The sequence below is a fragment of the Alligator sinensis genome, unplaced genomic scaffold (assembly GCF_000455745.1).
Source record: "Alligator sinensis unplaced genomic scaffold, ASM45574v1 scaffold253_1, whole genome shotgun sequence".
In the NCBI taxonomy this organism is placed as follows: Eukaryota; Metazoa; Chordata; order Crocodylia; family Alligatoridae; genus Alligator; species Alligator sinensis.
The window spans coordinates 1,056,552-1,073,080 of NW_005842147.1; the positions used below are offsets into that span (position 1 = coordinate 1,056,552).

The 16,529-nt window shown below is 42.0% G+C and overlaps 1 protein-coding gene across 4 annotated transcripts in view; it reads left to right on the forward strand.

Moving 5' to 3' along the window:
* HIVEP1 (human immunodeficiency virus type I enhancer binding protein 1) overlaps window positions 1-14,092 on the forward strand; it is a 201,605-nt gene extending 187,513 nt beyond the window's left edge. For all 4 annotated transcript variants that reach the window (XM_025206224.1, XM_025206222.1, XM_025206223.1 and 1 more), the window contains 2 exons: window positions 9,715-10,229; window positions 11,598-14,092. In XM_025206224.1, the coding sequence (XP_025062009.1) occupies window positions 9,715-10,229; window positions 11,598-12,761 (1,679 nt within the window). In that variant the 3' untranslated portion in view covers window positions 12,762-14,092. The remainder of the gene's footprint in view (window positions 1-9,714; window positions 10,230-11,597) is intronic.
* Window positions 14,093-16,529: the final 2,437 nt, after the last annotated feature.

Consider the following 16,529-nt stretch of genomic DNA (forward strand, 5'->3'; position numbering starts at 1 on the left):
GCAACTCTGGAGTGATTTTTTTTTTCATCTGATGTTTGAAAGCAGTGTGGGAGTCATGGCACTGTATTCATCCATGTCACCTCATCTACAATGCAAGCTTCTAGCTGTAGGTAACTATAGTTAAATAGACACTGGCAAGCACAAAGGGTGGTGGAGGTAAGTTGAGAAACAGTGGTCAGAAATGGACTATTGGAGAGTCCTGCCTTTAAGGAACCAGTCCAACGAGCAGTTTTTCCCCCTTATTCCACCTGATGCCAGGAGGTTGAGATAGATGCATAAGCCGTATTTGCCAGTGAGATTTGGTATTATTTTTAAATGTTGTTTAGAATAAGTAAATTCTCACTATAAATTAGGGCATGGTTTTGGCTTAATAACATTGAACTATCTTTTAGTCTTTATGTCATGATTTTATTCAGACCACATCAAAGTGAGTATGTAAGCCAAATTCTGCAACATATGCTGCAGCTGATTAAAATTTACCTAAAAGTACAAAGTATAAAATTAAAGGTACCCTCTAAGTTGTTTAAAAAAACCCAAACAAGCTCCTTAAAAATAAATGCTGAATGCTGTAAGTAATCTAGCTAAGAGAGGCATCCTGTGCACCAGTAAGTACAAGATAAAATCAGTCCTTTCTCTTTATGATATTATGGACCTGGACCTTAATGAAAAGAAACCAAATCTCAAGCCAAATAAATGTGTATGCAAGTGTTCTTGGTTCAGGAAGCATTGTTACTGTGCTCAGCCCGTTTCTTGTTTTGTAGTTTGTAGGAATGAACTTACCTCTATTTTAAACTTTTATTTTTTTATTGAAAATTACTATAATTATAGGTGCAAAAGAGAAGACATAAGGCATTAATACTAATACAAAGCACTTGTACTTCTTCTAGTAAAACTAGTAAAGAATAAATCTGAATATAATTTTTAAAAATATTGCTAAGGACCTCAGTCAATGAAGGTATAGATTTGCTGGTACTGACCTAAAATGAAAACAATTACAATTATGTGAATCCTGGTATGCTGATTCTTTGAAAATGTCTGTATGACATAATGCATGATGCTGTTAAATAATAAGCTAACACTGTCAGCTCCTGTGTAAAGTAAGCTAACAGCTGTTTTCTACAATTAGAAACAACACAGTTTTGCATAACAATTATGGTTATTTCTCAGTGGTGAGTCTACACATGAGCTTTACTGTGGAATAGACTAATTAGCTCCTCAGTAAAGCATCACTGTCTACATGTGCGCTGGTATTTGGGGACAGTAAACTTACTTTACAGCAGTTAGTACTGTCGGGGACCAGTACTATCTTATGGCAGTGTAATTTTACTGCACTGAAACACATGTAGCTGCTCACTGCATGTGCAAAAAATTTGGCTAGACTCCTGCTTGCTGCCTAGCCACACAGCTCCATGCTTGCAGCAGCCTCGTGCCTGAGCCAGCCCCTCTGCTGTGCAGTGCCACCACCTGGAGTCCAGGGCTGACCCCCTGTGCCCCCTGCCAACCCAGACTTGCTCCACCTTGGCTCAAATTGCTGCTGTCCTGGGTGCACATGTGGATGCTGCACCAGGGAGCAGTTTATTCTGGCTTGAACTGTTGCGGAGTTTGTTGTTTCACATTAATTGTAAGTGTAGATGTACCTAATAACTACAAAACACAAATCTTAGCTTAATGTCTGATCCAAATTTCACACCTCCTGTCATTAGCATTGTATAATGCCTTTCACTTTTTCTCTCCATCAGCCGATACTTTCCTGTAGTCCTTTTAAAAGCATAGTGCTACAACAGAGCAAAATCTTCATATCTGGATAACTGCTCTTGGGAGCAGTGTAGACAAATTTGAAAACATCAGATAGCAAAGTGCATGTGTATAAAAAACTCAGTAGCTCTCATAATAATCTGAAGAAAGTTTGAAAAGAAGTCTCTGAGAAGTGCACAAAACTGGTAAAACTCTTTTGTCAAAAATCACTAAGTAGAGAACCTAGACATAAAGCCAGATTTAGAGACTGGGGACAACTAGAACACTTGTGAGCTCAACCTAACGTAAACTCTACCACTTTTCTTTGTCAAGACAAGTCCATTTTCTTTTATTTTGCTTGCTATATAGATGTGAAGATTCAATCACAGTTATTTCAGATAGATGTACTTGCTGCTAGACTTACAAGTGTGATTTAGATAGACTTCTGTAGGAAAGGTGGTTGGTACGTATTGAAAAGAAGATACAGGAAACCCCTGCTTAACGCTGTTTCGCTTAGCACTGTTTTGCTTGTTTTAAATTAATACCTGGTTTCACTTAGTGCTCAGCGAGTTTCATTATAATGTTCACAGTTGCCATCTCGGGTCATTACAAATGCTTGCAGTAGCCATCTTGGATCGTCAAATACTTTCGGTTTCACTTAACGCTTGTTTGTCTTAAAGCTCGGCTTTTCAGGAACCAATTAAGAGCACTAAGCGGAGGTTGCCTGTATAGGATGACATCCCAGGGAACACTGAAGTAGAGTTGCTCCTTTACTGACTCTTAACTCATGGTTTTTTGCAAGTAGATGTCACTTAATAGAAGCTGAGTCCAAAAGCATTGTAACTCACTGACCCACACATTATTATAAAAGGCAGAAATAAAGAAGTACATATGTTACCCAAAGTTTTGTAAGATTTTATTAATGGCTTTAAAGCTGATGCATCCAGTTAAGAAAGAATGCAAACAGGAAGGGTTGGGTTGGTTTTTCTTAAGTTTGAATTACAAATTGATTATGCAGAAAGTGTTATTGTTCTTTTCAGAAACAGAGATGAGAAGGTAAAAAACAGAAGCTGTACAATATATGTGACTTATCTGTTTGGTTGTGTTAATAATTTGTATAATTTAATTATATTTCAGGAATAGGAGTCCCTTAGAATAGTTTTGGTCAAGTTATACTTATTGCTCAGTAGGCATACAGAAAGCTCTCTACAGCCATAACTGAACAGATGGTCAGGTCACATCAAGTAAAAGTGGCAGATCCCACTCTAAGATAATGCTGAATGGATGTGTTATCAGACTTCAGTGCTGTAAGTTAGAGCGCCGTAATGAACGTGTGTACCAGATCCCATTGTGACTCGTGTTACGTTGCATTCTGCTGGCAACCCCTGGGGCTTTGTGGCACCCTGTTAACCCCCCACTCCCTCCTGCCCTGTTTCCTCTGGCCAGCTATGAGCCACTGTCCGGTATTATCGCTCAGTGTGCAGATTTGATCTACCCTGTCTGGGCATTTGTAAAGCTTTCAATTAAGTGCTGTGTTGATTGTGGACATCACATTCACACATGGGGCTGTCCAAGATGTTCATCTTATACAGTTTGTTTTGAAGCATGTGCTGTGTGTATCTAGATCTCGGTCCGTTCAGCTTGACCCACACTTGTCTGTTAAGGCCGTGCCCAATGGGGGACTCATTTGATGCTGCATGAATAGATTTCAAACTGGATTACTCTGAACAATCATTTCATTTCTATTCACCCTACCCCTTATCTAAATATAGCGTAACACACGCACAAGCCCACAGTACCGAGCCTGCCAGGCTCTCCTCGGGCCCAGAAACCTGGTGGCAGGGGAGTGGCTAGGGTCTGTCTTCTTATGCCACTTGGTCTAATATCCAAGAATGCAAGGAAAACATTGGTGTGTGTGCAAGTTGTGCATCCTATCCTATTGTTCTTTACTATTCATTCCATCTGGGAAGAGCACAGACCAGCTGCAGGTGCTTTCTCAGCCTGACAAAGGGTATTTATACCTGAAAGCTTGCTAAGAAGAATTTTCTCCAACTATACGAGTTGGTCTAATTTAAGATATCAGATTTACCCAAAGAACTTTGTCTGCCGGTTGTGTATCCTGTTATAAGTGCAATATCAAGCTTTTTAGTGAGACAATTTCTGGACCGTACAGGAGCACAGTAATGTGCTGGGGCATACACCATTGCATGTGTGGTGGACTGAGCACTTTGAAGTTGGCACCCGTTGTCGTGCTGACTAAATGTCTTAAGGCAGCTACTCTTGCAGAGGCTTTACTGATGACTTTCTGAATGTGATGCTTATAGGTGAAGGAATGGTCTAATGTGACTCCTTGGTAAGTTGGGGCATGCTCATGGAGAAGGATATAGTTGCCTGCTCTGATGTTCACTGTGCTCTTTGCTCAATGATTGTCCACATGGAAGACTGATGATACTGATTCATTGATGCTCCTCATTGACCTTGTGCATTTCAAACAACCTTCTCCCCTGCCCCCTGCAACATCTGTGCCACTGGCCTGGAATGAAGCAGAGGCACCAGGCTCAGTCTTCCCTACTGTTGGAGGTATATCAGTCTGTGTTATATTGAGTGGGACCATAAATCTAGGTAATTGTCAACAGACTGCCCCATCCCTCAAGGTCATGTTGCATTCCTGAGAGAAGCCAGCATGTTTACTTGGATCCAACTGACACATACTGTAACTCAAACAGATCCTGATGTACACTGAAAGCTTTTTTCAACCCCCATAGCCAAAGTGTAACCAACAGGCAAAATTGCACATTTTCGCTGATGAGCCTCTGGACACTTTGGCAAAGCAGCTACGAATGAGAACTGCTGCAGGTAAGGTGCAGCAGGAAAAGGGAATTCTCCTTAGCAAAACCCCTCCTTACTCCCTCCCTCTTCTCCTGGACAACCAGAGAAGGCTCAAACCTTCCTTAGGTTTCCCAGCCCTCCCAGCTCCCACATCAAGTAGATGGAACTTAGGCATCCAACTTTTTCCAGCTGGGAGGCAGTACAGTCATTCTGTCAAGGTCAGCACCAGGTTATCAGGAGCTGTGTGGTTTCCAGCCCCAGGCCAGGAAAAGGGTCCAGGCAGGGGACTCGTCAGAGGTCCCTTGTTGTCTCCCTTGTCTGCAGGCATCACGTTTGGTTGTGCAGCCTAAGATGCTGGATCCAGAATGGTTGGCTAGACACCTGCAGAGCATCGGAGATGTGTGTAGATGGTGCCGGCAACATGAGGACCAAAGGCGACCATCAGTGTTGGGTTGAAATGGTCAGGCTGGTGACTGCTTGCACCCACAGTGCTACAGCACTTGAACAAGCCATTGAGGACCAGGAGCGTGCTGTGAAGGTCCAAGAATGAGGTCTGTGGATAGCCAGTCACTCTCTGAGAGAGGTCACGTGCACCGCTACAGAGCTGAGAGAGTTGCAACACCAGGATAAGGAGTTTATGCACAGGGTCAAAGACCACTTGGGATCTAGCTATAACATCTCTGAGTGATGTTAGTGTCTCTTTCTATAGGGAAACTGTTGCCCTCCTGGACCGGAGTAGTGCAGCAGGCTGCCGCCCACCTCCTCTCCCCTGCCCTCCTATGGAGAGCCCTGCTCCAGGGACTTCTCCCTTGGACATACCCAGTAGCTCCACAGGGGTGGGGGGAGCCTGGATGACAGCCATGGGGGAATGCTGTACACTGCATATTGATTGGCAGACACTGGGGGACCCTAGCAAAGGATATATGGCACATTGGACCCACTGACTGATGGTCCAAGGAGGCAAGAAGGCATCTAGTAGGGCCCACTCTAAGGAGCAGCAGTTTGGGAGAGGACAGGTACCAGGGTGTTTGAGACTTGCTGCCAGTCCTGGCATTGACTCAGCCTTCCTTCCAGGGCCAACTTGCTACTCCTGGGCACTGGTGGTTTCCAGCATAGGTGCAAAGCCTCAAAGAGAACAGGGATGAGGGAAGTGTCCCACTGGGCCAGGCTATGCCACTGCATGTCCAGGTCCTGCTGTGGAGGATCACCATACCTCTGTGAGGAATGGCAGCCCCCTGGGCTCTGGCCCAAGTTCTGGAGCAGGCAGTGTTCCACAGTTTTTCTTTATTATGCACATGAAAAGTTTGGCAGCTGCAGCATTTAATTAAACAGGAGGGCGGCAGTTTCATCTGTGGCATTTCCTCCTGCCTCCCCAAGGTTTCGTGTTTAAGTTGATTCCCCCCGCTACTGCCCACCTCCCTTCCCCCCTCAACAGCATAACTGCCCAGTGCAAGCAGGGTCTTTCCCCATTCTCTCAACTGGGAAGAAGATTCCAAGTTCAAGAGTGCTCAATGTTGCACAGCTTTTGTTTAATAAACACACTAACAGCTTGACAGCTTCATTATTTAATTAAAATAAGGCCCATCTCTTCCTCGCATTCCCCCGCATCCTGGTGTGCCCTGAGGAGGAGTCTGGGGATGGGAGTCTGGGGATGGAGAGGGGATGGTGCCCAGGCAGCCTAGGTTGTGGGCAGTGGTGCCCATGACTGGGCCAGAGGAGTCCATGGCAGGAAACCCATAGCCCAGTGCCAGGATGCGGGTACTTGAAGTCCTCCAGCCCTACTCATTTGGGTAGGGTTCCCAGTCCACGTGAGTGAGGAACTATTCAGCCAAGACTTTGTGGATCTAGACAGCCTGTCATGGTGTCAGGCTGCGACCACACACACATCGGCAGGGGACTCATCCTCTGCCATCCCTGCCCCATGTGCACTCGCAGTGCCAAGCCTGGTCCATAGCTGAAATGCTCCTTCCGGTGGTCCAGCTATCCCCATAGGGCCTCACGAACCAAAGCAGGAGAGGGTAGGTCAGGCCCATGACGAGGATTGTGGGGAGGGGCAGTTAAACTGGGGAACTGCAGCCTTGACGACCTTATGATCCGATGACTTGGGACCTGGCTCCGTGGTCGGACCCAGAGAGTGATAGTTGATGGAACCGTGTTGACATGGTTCATGATGACCAGTTGCATCCCCAAGGGCTCTGTACTTGAACCAGTACTCTTTAACATATTTATAAACAGTCTGGATTCAGGTATCGGAAACAGACTGGCTAAATTCACTGATGGCACCAAACTATGAGGAAGTGTGATCACATTAGAGGATAGGCTGGCAATTCAGGCCAACCTGAACAGGTTCGCAGGGTGGGTGGGTCAAAACCTAATGGCATTCAATGCTGAGAAATGGAAGATGCTCCACCTTGGAGGAGAAGAAAGAATCCACATCATACTTATAGGCTCAGCAGTGTTACACTTCCTAGCACCATGACTGAAAGAGACTTGGGAGAGTCCAGAGGAGAGCCACACGCATGATCAGAGGACAAGAGAACAGGTCTTATGAGGAAAGGCTGAGGCACTGGACTCTTCAGCCTGGAAAAGCAAAGGCACTGGGGGGACTTGGTGGCAACCTATAAGTATATAAGGGGTGTGCACCAGGAACTGGGAGAACGTCTGCTCACCAGGGCAGCCCAAGGGAAGACAAAGTCCAATGGTCACAAACTCTGGGAAGACTGTTTTAGGCTGGACATAAGAAAAAACTTCTTTACCATTCGAGTCTGGCCTAGATTCCCCCCAGAAGTGGTGCAAGCACCTACTCTGGACACCTTTAAGACATACTTGGATGCCTATTTTGCTGGGATCATTTGACCCCAGCAGATTTCCTGCCCCTTGTACAGGGGGCTGGACCCAGTGATCTTGCTAGGTCCTTTCCAGCCCTAATGTCTATGAAATCTATGACATCACCAATGATGAAATCAAGAACCTTGAGAGCATAGAACCAACTCTTCATCACCCTGGGGAACAGCAAGTTGCCCACGATTGCCCTCATCAGCCATGTGAAAGTCAGTGGTCCAGTCATGCCTCGGACTCCTGGGTTCTGTGTGTCTGCATTTGTGTGCGTGTCCAGGATGCTTGCGTTCTGTGTGTGGGAGGGGGAGCATGTGCACAGACACGGAATTCAGGCATCCTGAACATACACACACTCACACTTGCACACACAACCCCGGGACACACACACACATGCTCACACTCACACGCGCACTCACACACACACACACACACACACACACACACACACACGGTGGACACAGGGTGCATTGAGTGGGCATGCGTGGGATGGCTGGCTGATGGCTTGTGGTCATGATAAGCTGCTGTCACATCAGGTCCAGGTGGGTGGCCATAATGTCCCCACCAGCCAATCGGGTGGCTTGGCTGTTTGGCTCCGCTCTGGAGTTCTTTGCAGCCCGGGGAGCCCGTGGGACATTCTGGGAGGGATGCTAGAGCCTCTCTTGCCTGCTGTGCTCAGGCCATGCAGGTAAGCTCCAAGCTCCCACCCCACAAGGGCTAACATGTATTTAGCTTCCTTCTAACTTAAATGTGGGCACCTAGAGTAAAGCACAGAAATGAGAGCGATTTTGCCGAAGGTTTGTTGAACACCTGTACGTAGCCTTTGTTTGCAGGTGAAAATCATAAATGAATGCCCTCTAAAACATATCAGTTTTTTTTCCAGTAGTATCATTGCAATGGATGTGAATGTGAAGTGCTTTTAGTAATGTCAGTTAATGCCTGTTACAAGTCTTTAAAGAAAGTCAACATCCCTGTTTCAGTAATTCATAGAGTACTGCATTGCACAAAGAACCAGTTAGGGCTGTTCAGTATCCTAATCCCAATACTTATTTGGAATCATAAAGACTTGAAATGTTAGATCACTTGCTGAGAGGTATTAATTTTTTTTTTACCTATAACCCCAGTGTGTGCATCTTTGTGTGTGTGATGCATACTTTAGTTGTGGTATCCTAGCTGGACAAGATACTGATAGTAGGTCTTTATTCTTGTAAAAGAAAATTAATAATAATAATCATTCATCCTGACAGTAAGTCTCTGTGCAAGTTTCCTTAAATGGAGACTCTTTCAAATTTTACTAATCCAAACCGGCCATCTTTAAATATGAGATTTTCTGAGCCAAATGTTTTGTACTGATACTTTCTTTGGAGATATTAGCAGACAGACCTTTAATCCAGTATAAATGTATGAGTGTATTCAAGCATTTTGTCTTTTATCAAATGTAATTTCAAACAGTCTGGCTTGGAGTCGGATACAACAGATGGGTTTTGTCTCTTTACTGAAGAATATTCTCTTTTCCCTAGTTATGATACAAAACTAGGTGATTATCAGCAGTTAAGCAGTATCTGTAGTTTGGTTTACTAACTAAAACTAAACTGGAGTTGGGTTTTTGGTGACAAGCAAAAAAGAATTATTTTGGTTCAGTTCTAGCCCTAATATCATTTGGACTAACACAAATAATATTACATATAAGCTTACAAATTTGCAAGATTAGAACTTTGTTGTCAATACTAAGTCTTCAGACACTTTGGGTAATCTATTGATAATTCACTCAAAACTTTCTAAAGGTGAAGAATGCTAGTGAATTCTAATTTTAGACTTTACCCTTGCTGTTTACAACTTTCAAAATCCTTTTGAGAAGTGATTCATATTAACTTCAAGAACACCAGCCGATAAGTCGGTAAAATACTTGAGAGTATCCCACTGATAAGCTTGGCAAACAAGTCTTATATGTCAGTACTACAGACCTAATGAATCAGGAAATCAATACTCCATTCTCCTTGCAGAGTAAATGTTTACTAAAAGAAACTGTTAGTACAAAGGTGGTTAGAAGAAGAATTGGAAACTCACAGAGGTGAGAGCAGTACAGAAGCAAAAATACAGGATTCAGGTGGATCAAGAAAATGAAAATGGAATTGTAGAACCCACTTAAAAAAAAATATCAAGTGCAACACAGAGGGAACTTATTTGATACACTTTTGTGTGGTATTCTATGCATATTTTGTGATGAATATTGTTACTGCTTCTTTCATTGCATCAGGATATGGCCTTTTTTAGTGGAATTACTTATATCAGTTTTATTTTGGTTCTGCTTCATAGGTGAGAAGCAAAGATTTGGTTATGATCGATCAGGATTTGATGTGGAGGATTCTGATGGCGCAGATGACGATGACAATGACAACGATGATGATGATGAAGATGACAGCCAAGCTGAATCAGTCCTCTCTACAACTCCCTCAGTTACAGCCAGCCCTCAGCATCATCCATCTAGAAATAGCTTGCAGGAGGTCACAAGTGCAGATGAAGAAATCAGATTTGCAGATTGTTTTGCTGGGGTTCATACAGATTCTATGGATGGTTTGCCCAAAGCACTGCTTACGAAGATGACTGTGCTTAGCACAATACAGTCAGAATGCCGAAATTCCAGGTCACCAGTCGTGGACCCTCATCAGGAAGCAAATGAAGCAAGAATACAGGAGAGGGCGGCAAGTACAGAGCATACCTTACCCTCTGAGACTGCTCCTAGATCCCCAGGTCATCAGATGTCTATAGACTATCCAGACACAGTAGCAGCTTTGGGGAGTCCTGCAACGTCAAATGTAGTTGTTACAAAGGTTAGAGTATTCGTTTTTAATGGGAAGTAGAGGAGCACACTCCATATCCTTTTAAAAGCTTGTTAGGAATCAAACATTGAGATGACCTATTTTCTGGTAATATTTCAAAATACTTTGCTTCCCTCATTCTCTTTACACAGATGTTGATATTTGTTAAACAAATTCAAAGTACTTCCTATGCAGGTATATAGGAGCATAATAACAAATAGTAATATAAAAACCACCACTTCTAAATAGGTGTGGTTTAGGATTGCATCCTGAAAAGATGTGTATACATATCTTTAACTTAAAGAATCATGTTAGTTGATTGACTGTATTATTAAGAATAAATAGTAGTATATAACATAGGAAGAATGATACTGGAGTGGGGCGTGTAAAGTTGTCAAGCGAAAGAGAGTTCAGAAGCTTAATCCTGAAATTCAGAAATAAAATTATCAGTAGGATCCAAGGGAAATTAATTTGATAGTATTAATCTAATCCTGTATGATTTTGTCCACAGAAGCGTGCAAAATTTGTACAATTGCTGTCTTTCTTCCAGATGTGCCGAGTACTAGAATAGAAAGCATGCCATCTGCTCCCGGATGCAGGAAACCTGCACAATAGTTGCCCATGCTCAATAACAAGATGGGGAAGGGTATAGAATTAACACCAAGCTGTAAAAGAATTAAGTGTTGAATTCCTGGCTCCCAGCCGCAGTGTACCATCACTTAAACTAAAGCATCTTTTGATAGGAGAAGGATCCATTTATTCTGTGCCACTTTGGATGTTCCAAACAACTTTGGATGCTCCAACCAGCATGGCTTGTTGAAGCATGATTTTAGGAAAATGTGTGTACAGTGCTGGTGGAATGGTGAAAACAACACTTAGTTCTTTTCATTTAAGTTCCTGATACCCCATATCCGGAAAAAAACTGTTCAAAAGAAATGCAACAACCTTTGAGAGTACTAATGCTTATGAAAAATCAGGTATGAGAATTAAGAGCATTAAACTTCGAGAAGTTCTAACAACATGTGGGAAGGAGCAGAACAAGAAAGGAAGGTAGTTTATTCTTCAAGTTGTACAATATGTATTGAGAACTGATTTGATTTACTATAATTTTTCTAAAAGAAAAATAGAATACTGCAAAACTACAAGTATAGGCAGATAAATGATTCATTCACTACAAGATGAAAGTGAGCAGGAAAATGCCGTGTGTTCTTATCTAATGGCAAATGAAAGCTTAACTAGGGTAACTTACCTCTTAGTGAAAGACCCCTTTTACTGACTTCATTTCATTCATTTGAACATACCCTGCCTCCTTTGGGGTATTTTCACTTAATGAAAATACAGTGATAACCTGACTGCTAAAATGTCTTTGTTGCTTCGTAGAGTGCACACTCCATAAGACTTCCCTCACCACCAGTGGATCGAAGCACGCAAACAACAATAGTGGCTCCTTCTGCAGCATCACCCTATCTGGAAATCCAAGATGAGAAGCCACAAGAATGTCAGCGCCGGGCCACAGAATTACCAGCTCCTCCAACTCATCTGTTTAGCCACCTCCCTCTGCATTCACAGCAACAAGCCAAGACACCTTATGGTATGATACCTGTAGGAGGAATTCACGTGGTCCCTGCTGGCCTAGCTACATACTCTACATTTGTACCAATTCAAGCCGGGCCAGTGCAACTCACTATTCCTGCTAGTGCTCTTGCTGACACAGCCTGTGCAGTCTCTGGCACTGCCAATTCAATAGGAGTTGCAGAAGTAAACAGTGTTGTGCCATGTATTCCAATAGGTCAGATTAATGTGCCTGGCATCCAGAGCCTGAGTACACCAAGTTTACAATCTCTTCCACCATTAGGCATGGAGACAGTCAACATCTTAGGTCTGACGAATACAAATATTGCTCCACAAATACATCCTTCTGGACTTACGCTAAATGCTGTGGGCCTACAGGTTTTGACTGCCAACCCTTCATCTCAGAGCAATCCCAGCCCTCAGACACACATTCCAGGCCTACAAATACTGAACATAGCATTGCCTACTTTAATCCCTTCGGTCAGTCCAGTAACTGTAGATGCGTCAGGAGCTCCTGAAACACCAGCTTCCAACAATAAAGCCTGTGAAACTCAACAAGAACAGACTTATGTGAGCTTTCCTGCAGCTGACATCAATCAGATCACCAGTGCTGTATCTCCTCAGGTGGCATCTGCTGGCCAGCAGTACAGTGTAAAAAATATTTTGGAGCCTTCTTCATCAATTGAGTATGAAAGACTTGATGGGCTACGTAAGGCAGACACTGAAAAGGCTGACCCAGCAAATCATGTCAAACCAAAGTGTGATGTTTCTTTTGTTCAGGTCAAAAGGGCTTCCATGTCAGAGCCCCTCTTGAAGGTGAATTCTGAAGTTTTAACTAAGTCCCCAGTCCATCGAACTCTCTCTCCAGATAGACAGGGACAAAGGTTTTCTAGATTCCCACGAAGACAGAATACTGTGCAGTTTAGTGATGGCAGCAGTGATGATGAGGACAGACTTGTAATAGCAACCTAGACTTTTTTTTTTAATAACACTTGCAGGTTTCTTTGAAAACCTTCCTTTCCTTAAAGCACATTTTTTTCTGACCCAATAACTAATCTTTGTGCAATCATGAACTCTTGACCAATAATTGTTGTTTCTTGTCAGCTCCAGCCATTTTTGTACATGTTGTATAGACAATTGTGCCTTTTGGAGTTTTATGTTTAGAAACCTGTACAGATTATTGAATATATGTATATTAAAACCAGGTAGTTGCTTGTGTTTAGTAAGTACAAACATCTTTTGTCAGATGAAATAAATGATTAAATTATATGTTGCACTGTTAAATGTAAATTTTTATGGCTGTGGGACAAAGTTTCTGTGTACAGTTCTAATATGTAAAACTCCATATTTATTGTATCCATATTAGTCTTGGGGAAAGGGTCTGTCCATCTTTCTTGTGTAAGACAGTAGCTTTACACTTAAACAGAATACAGTATCTGTGTTATGAAATATTACAGTAAAATTTTGTTTACTGACTTTACATTGCTTATGTTGTGCCTGCTTGATGCTACTAGTTAGTGAAATCTGTAGCTCACTTATTTGACTAGAGACCCAGTAGCTTGTTTTCATTTGGGAAATTGCTGGTGAAGTGTCTGTAAATATGGTTTCACCCATCAAGAGGGAAGAACAGGTTTTTCATGCTGTCAAGAAGCAAAGCCTTTCTTTTTTAAAATTGTTTCCAGGGGGTGTTCACTCCTAACTTTTTTCATAAGAGGCTTCCATTGGTCACTTTTTTAAAAAAATGTCATTTATTACTAAAGTCTCAAAGTCACAGTCCTTTTCACTCAGCAGAAATGGCAAGGAAGTGAAGGTAAACTTCTTTTTATGTGTAGTCTTGAACCATAAAGCTACATTTTAAATTTAATTAAAAATGGTTGGGCAAGAAAGGAATAGTTTTTGTGTCTCCTTAATTGTAACAACACTATTCCAGGCATCAAAAAATGGTGCTGAGGCTGTGTTTTGCAGTGCTAATTGTCAAGGCTGTTCCTTAGCCTCTAATGAGTACTTCATTTCAGAAATCTTTACTTCCAGCTACAGGAGGCATATTTTCAGAAAAAGAAAATACCAGTTTATGCTTACAATTAAGTTGTCCGTATTCTAACAAATTCATTGTTATGGGCATACAGGATACGGACTGATTTCAAAATGTTGGAATTGCATATGATTCATTTATCTTGTGTATGATGCAAACACTTTAAAGTTACCAAAAGAGCTCTAAAAGGTTGCAGAATTCCAAAACACATTAATTCTACTTTGCAGAAGGGTCAGCTCTCTTACAAATTTGAAATTATCCTACAGTTAATGTAATAAAGAACTTTTCAACAAAAGTAGTACTGCTTTTTTCCCCCTTTAGAAACCATCTGCAGATGGGCTAAAAATACCAGTTTACAAAGTAGTATCAGATCTTTTAAACCCAAAAAAATGTTCAAAATTCAGTAATGTATATAATTGGCCAAAATGTTATGCATCTTTTCTGGTAAAAGTAAAGATGGGATGTGCATATGTAACTACCGGGGGAAAAAACTGGAGAAAAAATCAGAAGTGAACTGAGCATTAACTGGTTTGTATTGCTCGGGTTGATACCTGTAACTAACTTAAGAGAGCAGTTCTTATCTTGCATTGCTCTAAATTCAAGGGCAACATTATACCCTATACCTTTCTATTTAACCTGCTTTTGTACTATACTCCATTGTCTATAGTGTGCACGGTAATGGAACAATGTAAATGAGTGAATAAGCTCAGACTGTGGAATAAGCTCAGACTTCAAGAAGCAACATTTAAAAGTATTAATATGAATAGGGTGACCTACCATTAGGTTAATCCAGCACTTCAAACCAAATATTCTGGAAGAGAAAAGTCACTTTCTATTCAGACGTGAATTTCATGTTAGTCCTGTTTTGTATAGAGCTTTGTTAAAGAGCTGCTCACCTAAACCAGTAAGCACTCAACTCAAACTGAAGTTAAATGTATTAGTGCTCAGCAGACCACACGATTGGACTTCCAATGTGTGAGTGCCTTGCATTCCACCAGTGTGCAAGTCGTTGCTGCATATTTATATATTCATTGTATAACCACGTAGTGATATCAAACATCAATGTTTTTATTGTATTGGGCATATCTGGGTTGCGTTTACAGCTGAAAATGTGTAAGCATTGCTGGGTTACGTGTTATTTCAGAGTCTGATCCTGTTCCCATTGAAGTGAGTGGAAATGTTTTGGTTGATTTTATTAAGTACAAGAGCAAGTTCTAAAATGCAACTTCTAATGCCTCTGCCATTTTACAGAGGTGTAGGTTGCAGCTGTGTTGGTCTAAGGACATAGGCAGACACGGTTCTTTGGGTAAATCTGATATCTTTTATTAGACCAACTAAATAGCTGGAAAAACATTTTCTTAGCAAGCTTTTGGGTTTAAAAACCCTTCATCTGGCTGAGGAAGCATCTGCAGTTGGTGTGTGCTCTTCCTGCCAGCCTGTCTCTCACCCACTGACTCCTCAGTTTACATTTTCACTTACTGGCTTTCTTGCATGCATACCAGCCTCTGGCCTCTTTACTATTCATCTCATCCAGGAAAAGCACACGCCAAATGCAGATGCTTCCTCAGCCTCACAAAGGGCTTTTAAACCCAAAAGCTTGCTAAGAAAAACTCTGCCACCTTAGTCATTTCATCTACCTTACAATTGATGTTCTTGAAAAAGTCCTTGCTTTCGGGCTTTTTACAAAGTGAAAATATTATAATGAATTTCTGAGAAGCTGTTCATGAATTTTAATCATTCTTTCTATCAGGAGGACAACAAATGTGAGTTACTCTATTGTTTAGTTTGAACAACTTCTGCATGGTAACATCAGCTCGGAAAAGAGAGTGACTGAATGTGACAGGGTTGTAAAGAAAATCAGTCTATAAGATGTTTGGCTGATTGTGTGGTAGAACGCAAACATATGTTTGTGCACGTATCATGTTATAGGTAAACGTATGAGCTTAATATAAGGAAATAGTACACAAAATATTGCTATTTAGTTATACACGCACACCCAAATCCTGCTTTTTCTATATATTTGATGGCAGAATTTACTCTATTCATATCCTATTTGTTTCCATACAGGCTGCAGTGGCAGAGGGGTTTTGAGCCATGTTGTTCTGATTCCAAGAGGGATAAGTGCAAACTGCCTTCAGGCACATGCTGGAGGTTGTCCCCAGATAACCCAGCTGTAAATAGCATCTTGATCATCTGGGATGGGGAGTCAAAGGCAGCCAGATGTGATACTAGCTACATCTAGCTTTGGGGGCTGTTGACTACCCCAAAACTGGAGTGCTTTAACCATGCTAGTTCAATCAGTTGCTAGGCTCAGGTGGACTTGCAATCTTTTGTATGACTGAATCAACTGTCAGTTTTGTGTACATGTCAGAATTTTGAGGGTTTAACGCTGTCTGAGGAAGCATGGGACTAGCACGTGGTTAAAGGCATCTGCTTCACTAGTAAATAAAACCCGCTGGATCGGAGAGTGTACATATGATTCTGTTCTATTTTAGGTGATGTATGATGTAAAAACATCAAGGCCAAGAGGTGGAACAGAGGTGCAGTAGCGAGACAACAGACATGTCACTTGGTAAGTCAGTGGGAGCAATATGATGAAATGGAGCTATGGATTGTAATGGATGCCAGTACTACTGAGCTTGTTTACTGAGCAAAAACAGTCAAGCTGGTCCTTGTAGCACTAACAATGACAAGCTTAATAGGGTAAC